The sequence below is a fragment of the Babylonia areolata genome, chromosome 26 (genome assembly GCF_041734735.1).
Source record: "Babylonia areolata isolate BAREFJ2019XMU chromosome 26, ASM4173473v1, whole genome shotgun sequence".
Lineage (NCBI taxonomy): Eukaryota > Metazoa > Mollusca > Gastropoda > Neogastropoda > Buccinidae > Babylonia > Babylonia areolata.
In genome coordinates this window covers 3,470,001-3,477,500 of record NC_134901.1, presented here as the reverse complement: position 1 = coordinate 3,477,500, position 7,500 = coordinate 3,470,001, and the positions used below count along the sequence as shown (strand labels likewise).

The 7,500-nt window shown below is 51.6% G+C and overlaps 1 protein-coding gene across 3 annotated transcripts in view; it reads left to right on the top strand.

Moving 5' to 3' along the window:
- The window catches only part of LOC143300754 (uncharacterized), a 105,713-nt gene that overhangs the window by 86,878 nt on the left and 11,335 nt on the right, over window positions 1-7,500 (top strand). For all 3 annotated transcript variants that reach the window (XM_076614663.1, XM_076614664.1, XM_076614665.1), the window contains one exon: window positions 471-3,295. In XM_076614663.1, coding sequence (XP_076470778.1) covers window positions 1,451-3,295 — 1,845 coding nt within the window. In that variant the 5' untranslated portion in view covers window positions 471-1,450. The remainder of the gene's footprint in view (window positions 1-470; window positions 3,296-7,500) is intronic.

Here is a 7,500-nt window from a genome sequence, read left to right as displayed (position 1 = left end):
AAAAATGTAAGTGGCGCTGCTGTGTGGCGACACGCTCTCCCTCCCTTGTGAGAGCAACCTGATTGTCACATCGATAGATCTGTTGTGACAAAAAGTAATACAGTACAATACAATGACAAAAAAGTAATACACACAGGACAATGACCAAAAGATACAATAGAATGCGATGCAATAAAATACAATACGATGCAATGCAATACAATAGAATGCGTTACAATAGAATGCGATGCAATACAACAGAATGCAATACAATAGAATGCGGTGCAGTAGAATAGAACGCAATACAATACAAAAGAATGTGATGCAATTCAATGCAATGGAATGCAATGCAATACAGTAGAATGCAATGCAATAGAGTACAATGCAATAGAATACAATGCAATACAATAGAATAATACACGATACAATAGAATGCAGTGCAATACAATACAGTACAATCAACGGTTTGTTGTAATGTGTGCTGTGTGCAGGTGACGCGGACAGGAAGAAGAGATGTCCTGAATCGTCCACCTTGCTAACATGCCTGACTCTCCGCTGCGTGTCACTGGTGCAGCAGCGTTCCATTGAAAAGAAAACACGTCTCTCATGTCTTCAGATCGCGAGCCCTCAACTTCTACAGAGCTGAGTTTAAGATTTAAAAAAAATAATAATAATAAAAATCTCACAAAATTAAAACACTGTCCATTCATTTTGGATCTTCACACTGTTGAGAGAGAAAGCTAAACTCATTTGACACTCCTGGTTTAAACAACAAAAAACGAAGGTGTGTGTGTGTGTTTTTTGTTTGTTTTTTGTTTGTTTGTTTGTTGTTGTTTTTTCAGTTACTGTTGGTGTGAGCACCTTTCACAGACAATGTACAGATATAAAGAATTATGTCATAAAATCGGCTCTTGAACTGAACTGACTGACAAAAGTCTGAAGGGAATTTTTTACAGACCTGAAGTCATCGTCCATTTTACGGACTTGTGTCTGTGGATTCTACCATTTGAGAGGGCGTGGTTTGAGTGTGTGTACTTCCTCCAGTCAGTACACGGTTTAACTCGTCTAGGAACCGGTCGTCTGCTTCACAGCTTGCATCGTTGTGTTGACGCCAGTTTTAACTCGTGGTTTCAGTGTGACTGGTTTCAGTTTTAAATCCCTTATGGGATACCTGCTTAATAAAGTATCTCGCAGTGTTGATAAGTGAAGTATCTTTAACCTGTCGAACGTGCTGGAGAGAACAGCAGAGAGAGAAAAAGCTGGAACGATGATGATGATGAAGCGTTTGTTCTGTGCTTTCCCCCGTCGGAAGACAGTCTGATCTTGTCCACGACTTGGATGAGAGAGAGGGAGGGAGGAGAAACACAGTCGTTGGTGTCTTGATCGGAGAAATCATTCCGGGAAGAGGGAGGTCCCCAGAAGCAGGCAGCTGAGGTCGTCCCCTGAGCTCCCCGGCTAAGCGTCGGAGGGCATGCACAGTGGACGACCCACAACTGGGTCAGGTCCTTCCAAAGATCCCTCCTCATCCTCAGACAGCCACCACCACCCCCACCCCCACCCAGAGCTGCAGCTGCAGCATCCTCTTCCTCCTCCTCTTCCTCCTTCTCCTGCTGCCCGTGTCCTCCACACTCAAGCCATGCTGTCCGCCGGGGCGTCCTCGGGCCCCGCCACAGGGCTCAGCATCTTCCGGGGCGGAAGTCTGACTCACGGGGAACCTCGCGTGCTCACCGCTGCCGTCGTTGGGAGCCCGTACAACGGGGGTGGTGGTGTGGGTGTGGGTGGTGGTGTGGGTGCGGGGCTTGGTGGTGGTGGTGGTGGTGGCGGTGGCGGGGCGTCAGCCTCCTTGGGGCCGTACTCCCCGCTGTTCAGCGTGCACGGGCAGTCCTCGCCTCTGGCCACCGTGTCTCCCTACACGGGCTTCTTCTCCCAGTACCCACCGACCGCCGCTGCCACAGCCTCCCCGTACTCGCCGGCCTCCCTCCTGGCCGTGTCGGCCGCCGCCCGCCTCCCGCCCGCCATAGAGTCCTACTCCGCCGTGCTGGCCTCCATGGGCACGCACGTGCAGCACGCCAGCCCCCCGGGGGGAGGAGGGGGAGGGGGACAGGGGCGAACCCCTTACCTGCCGTTGGGCCAGTTCTCCTCCTCCTCCGCCTCCTCCTCCTCTGCCTCTTCCTCCCACCGCTCTTTGTCAGCCTCCGTCGCCGCCACTTCTTCTCCGGGGCCTTCCGCTCACAACCCTTCCCCCTCCTCCTTGTCCTCCTCTGCCACGTCCTTCGCTTTGAGGGACAGAGAGTCATCGCTGCTGCCGCCGGGGCGAGGCGCAGGAGGAGGGGTGGAAAGGGGGGACAGGGATCGCTCCTCTCCCTCCTCCTCCTCCTCCCACCTCCACCACCACAGATCTTCACCTCCCGAAGACAGCAAGAAGCACCTGCCGTCCCCGCCTGGGGGTCTGATGTACAGGGGTTCCCCGGGCGGGGGCATTCTGAAGGACGTGAAGAGCGAGCCCCGGGACGCCTACGGGAAGCTGCCCAGCGGGAAGGAGGGAAGCCTGAAGCACCGCATCCTCACCTCCGACATGGGCCTGGGAGGAGCAGGAGGAGGAGGTGGTGGTGGTGGAGGAAGCCCTGGTGGGTACGGTGGGGGTGGGAAGGGGAGGTCCCACTCGGTGAAGGCGGAAGAGGACAACAACTCACCCCACCACCACAACCATCCCCACCACCACCCTCACCACCACCACAGCAGCAACAAGAGAGCCAGGTATGCCGCAGGGGCCGCTTCCTCCTCCTCCTCCTCTTCCTCCCCATCCCCCTCCTCGCCTCCGACGGCCGCCCCTGACCCCCACGTCTTCGTCACGCCCCACGCCGTCGGCCCAGCCCCCTCCTCCTCCTCCTCCTCCTCCTCCTCTTCCCACTACAGCGTCCACCACCAACACCACCACGCCCCCAAACCTTCCTCCCACTCCCCATCCTCCTACCACCACAACCAACACCAACACCACCAACACCACCCAGAATCCGGGGCCTCTCCCCCTGACTCCTCGTCGTCGTCCTATCCGCCGTCGTCGGCCGCCGGCGGGCTGGGCGGCGGAGGAGGCCCGGCGCTGCACTACCCGCCGCACTTCCTGAGGGGGTCCATCATCCAGCTGGCCAACGGGGACCTGAAGCGTGTGGAGGACCTGCAGACGGAGGACTTCGTCTCCAGCGCCCAGGTGTCGGCGGACCTCAAGGTGGACTCCTCCACCGTGGTGCGCATCGAGCGGCACCCGGACCTGGGCACCGCCACGCTGGGCTTCTCCGTGGGCGAGCATCGCGTGCAGGTCGGTCAGGTCACGTGACGTTGCGTCACTTCCTGTCGGTCTGTCTGTCTGTCTTTTGCTAGAGGTTTTCAGTTGGATGGATGGATGGGTCATGGATGGCCGGACGGATGATTGGATGAAATCTGTCTCCCAAGTGTTTCAGTTTGAGGGAGTGAGTGTGGGGGAGAGTGGGGGAGTTTCGCTTTCAGTGGGATTGATTGATTGATGAATGGATGGATGGATTGTTGATTGAGAGTTTCTGTTCTATTAATTGGTTGACAGTTTCGCTTTGATCGATTGATTTTGATTTGATTGATTGATCTGTCTCCGAGATTTCCGGTTTCATTGGTTGAGCGAGCGAGTGAATGAGTGAGTGAGTTTCGATTTCAGTTTCGTTGATTGGCTGGTTGATTGATTTAGAGTTTCAGTTTCATTGATCGATGCGTTTAGTGCATGTTACACACGAGACCTCAGATTATTGTTATGAGCACTACCAGTAACTCAGGGTTTGGTGGAGATGGAGGAAATTCTGGCCTGCTTGTGTGTCAGAGCGTGCGGTCCCTACACCACATCCACTTGACAGGAAAAAAACAAAGAGGCGAAGCATCGCTCACTTGTGGTTCCTTCTGATTTAAAAAGTACAAGAATGAAACAGAAAAAGTTGGTCGTAGGAAGTGGGGAAGGCGGGGAAAGGGGGGTATGAGTTACCAGTACTTACATCATAATGATATGTAATTCAGTTCCTTCGTCAAAATTATGATTGTCCATCGGGGCTTGATGGAGTCTCCCGTCGGTCCGACAGATGAGTAGGCAGGCGGGCTTATCTGTCGGTGTGTCCTCATATGGGAGAAGAGGCCGATTCTGGATGCGCAGCACTTCCCACAGGTGTTGCAAGGGAAAACGTCTCCAGAAGTTGAGCCCTGTTTCCTTCGCTCACGCTTCTCCTTAATGACCAGCGTTCTCTTGTTTTCAAACGTCTTTATGCCACTAGAGCACAGCATACTCCAGCGAGAGCGGTCAAGGGCATCAGTTTCCCAGGAAGCGGTGTCTACGTCACAGGCTTTGAGGTTTGTCTTCAAGGTGTCCTTGAAGCGCTTGCAGGGTCTTCCAAGTTCACGGTGGCCTTCCTTCAGCTGGCCATACAAAAGTATCTTCGGGATCCTGCTGTCTGTCATGCGGACAACGTGTCCTGTCCAGCGTAGCTGGCACTGGATCAGCAGGCTTTCGATGCTGGGCAGGCCGCTCCTCTCTTGGACCTGGAGGTTGGAGACCCTGTCTTGCCACTTTTTGCCGAGGATCTTTCGTAGGCATCTCTGGTGAAACTGCTCAAGTTGTTGAATGTGACGGCATAAGTCGTCCATGTTTCACAGCAGTACAACAAGGTGGTGAGCACAACAGCTCTGTAGGTTTTCATCTTGGTGCTGAGCCTGATGCCTTTGCTGTTCCACAGCCTGTTCTTGAATTGAGTCTGCCAAAGGCGGAGCTGGCCTTGGCGATGCGCAGCGTCATTTCTGCATCAAGGGCTCCGTTGCTGCATAGGGTGCTGCCCAGGTAGCAAAACTTGTCGACTGACTCTCTGTGTCATTGATCTTGATTGCAAGTGGAGGGAGGCACTGGCGTTCTGTGAGCGAGCTGGTTGGTACATGGGGCAGTGAATGTTGGTACATGGGGCAGGGAATGTTGGTACATGGGGCAGGGAATGTTGGTACATGGGGCAGGGAATTGATAATTATCCAGTGTGTAGGACTCGGCATAGTGGGAAGGTAGGGGGCGGGGGAGGGGGGGCAATCCTTCTGCCTCCTTCAGCTGTTTTTAACCTTCCCCAAGCGAAGTCAGGTGACCCATCCATCCATTCACACCTGTACTGGTTAGAGTGCAGGAAAACCTTAGTACTAGAACTGCCTTTCGAAAGGATGCTGACAATGCCATGTCGAAAACGGAGTCTCCAACCCTGATCATTGGTGAACATTTTGGATCAGAAGTCCAACGCCAAACCGACACTGCCACCACGGCGCCTCCATGATTGTATACATTTCTCCTGACTGAGTTTCTTCAAAATGTAATAATAATAATAAACCGCGGCGCCTCCATAATTATATATATTTTCTCCAGACTGATCTTCTTCAAAATATAGTAATAATAATAAACCACGGCGCCCCATAATTATATACATTTCTCCAGACTGAGTTTCTTCAAAATAGGATAATAATAATAATATTAATAATAAACCGCGGCACCTCCATAATTATATATATTTTCTCCAGACTGACCTTCTTCGAAATATAATAATAATAATAATAATAACAAAACACGGCGCCTCCACAATTATATACATTTCTCCAGACTGAGTTTCTTCAAAATGTAATAATAATAATGGTGATGATGATGATAATAATAATGATAATAAAGAGGAAGAAGAAAGAAAGAAAGAAAAGAAAAAGAAAGCAAAGAAATTTAAAAACAAGGGAAAGCACTCCTGTTATTGGTTTTGTCATTTGAAACACGTCTATTTTCGGCACGTGTTCGTGAGATAACAGTGAGAGAACAACTTCAGTGTGAGGAAAACGTGCACCGCACGCACTCAGACTTCAAGCGTGATCATCAACCGCGATAGCACTCAATGTCAATGCTCTTTGGGGGAGGGGGGGAAGGAGAGCTGCGGGGGGGGGGGGGGGGGGGCGGGGGGGGCGGTGCCTAGGAGGACAAAAATGTTAGCGATTCCCCCCACCCTTCGACCCAGGCCCTCAAACTTGTTCTGTTTTCAGACAAGCAGCCTCTTGTGGTGTATCCAGACGTATATTGTTTCAGAAACCAAGGTCAGAATTTTACCTTTTCAAATTTTACGTTTTGGCGTGGTGTCGTGTCCTTAGAAAAGGGCTGTCCATTCCGTTTTTGTTTCTTTGTTTGATTGATTGATTGTTTAAATGCCTGTCTGTTTGCTTGTCTGTTTGTTTGGGGGTTTTATTTTTTCCACTCCACCCAGGTGTATAAGGTGTATCTGACTTCGGGTGGGGAGGGTGAGTGGGGGCGGGGGTGGGGGGGGGGTGGCGTGTTGAAACGGCAGAAAAAGAGAATTGGGCCCCGCCTTCCTGTGTCGAGCCTTTGGTGTGTGTGTGTGTGTGTGTGTGGAGAAAATGGGACAAACACGCACCCCCCCCGACCCCGCCCCCCCCCTCGACCCCTCAATTTCTCTCGCTACCGTCCCTCCTCACAGCTACCATTCCCTCCTCCCCCCGTACACCCAACCACCCCTTTATTTTATCTTCTTTTTTTTATCACCTGCTGTGTTTGAGTTTTTCTTACAACATCCCTTTGTCTCGTTGTCTGTCACTCTCTTCAGTCACTGTTGTTTCTCATATTCTGTGTGTGTGTGTGTGTGTGTGTGTGTGTACGTACGTGTGTGTGTGTGTGTACATATGTGTGTGTGTGTGCGTGTGTGTGCGTGTGTGTGTGTGTGTGTGTGTGTGTGTGTGTGTGTGTGTGTGTGTGTGTATGCGCAAGCATCAGTCTCTCTCTCTCTCTTTCTCTCCATCTCTTTCACACACACCCCCTCCCCCGCCCTCCGCACCCCTGTCAGTCTGTCTGTCTGTCTCTGTATCTCTCTCTCTCTCTGTCTTCCACTCTCCCTCTCCCCTTCACTCCTTCTATCTGTCTGTCTCTGTTCCTCTCTCTCTCTCTCTCTCTCTCTCTCTCTCTGTGTGTGTGTGTGTGTGTGTGTGTGTGTGTGTGTGTGTGTGTGTGTGTGTCAGGGTGTTGAAATAAATCCAAGGCACCTGTGTCCGCCTTGTGCTCCGTCCACGCAATCGGCCCAACAGGTTTATCCAGTCAGCAGACTTTAGGCGTGCACATACTTCTTTCTTTCTTTCTTTTTCCACCGTCTCGTTTTCTTTCTTTCATTCTTTCTTTTTTCCTTTTCTTAGCTTTTCTATTCTTAACCAACGGCCGACTGACTGGAATTCCGAAAGGACGGCGAACCGTGACTTTTCATTTTCATTTTTCTTTCTTTTCTATTTCTTTTTTAATTTACTTTTTTTTTTAAACACAGAAATGTGCATGAGAAAGAGGGGGGAGGGGGAGGGAGGCTGTGGTGTAGGTAGGGGGAGGGGGGAGGAAAAGAGGGAGGGTTGGGGTGGCGTGTGAGGGGTTTTGTTGTGAGTTGTTAGGACTGCTGCGCCCGGGAAGGGAGGGTGGGGGGGGAGGGGATAGGAGTGGTGGTAGTGTGTGGG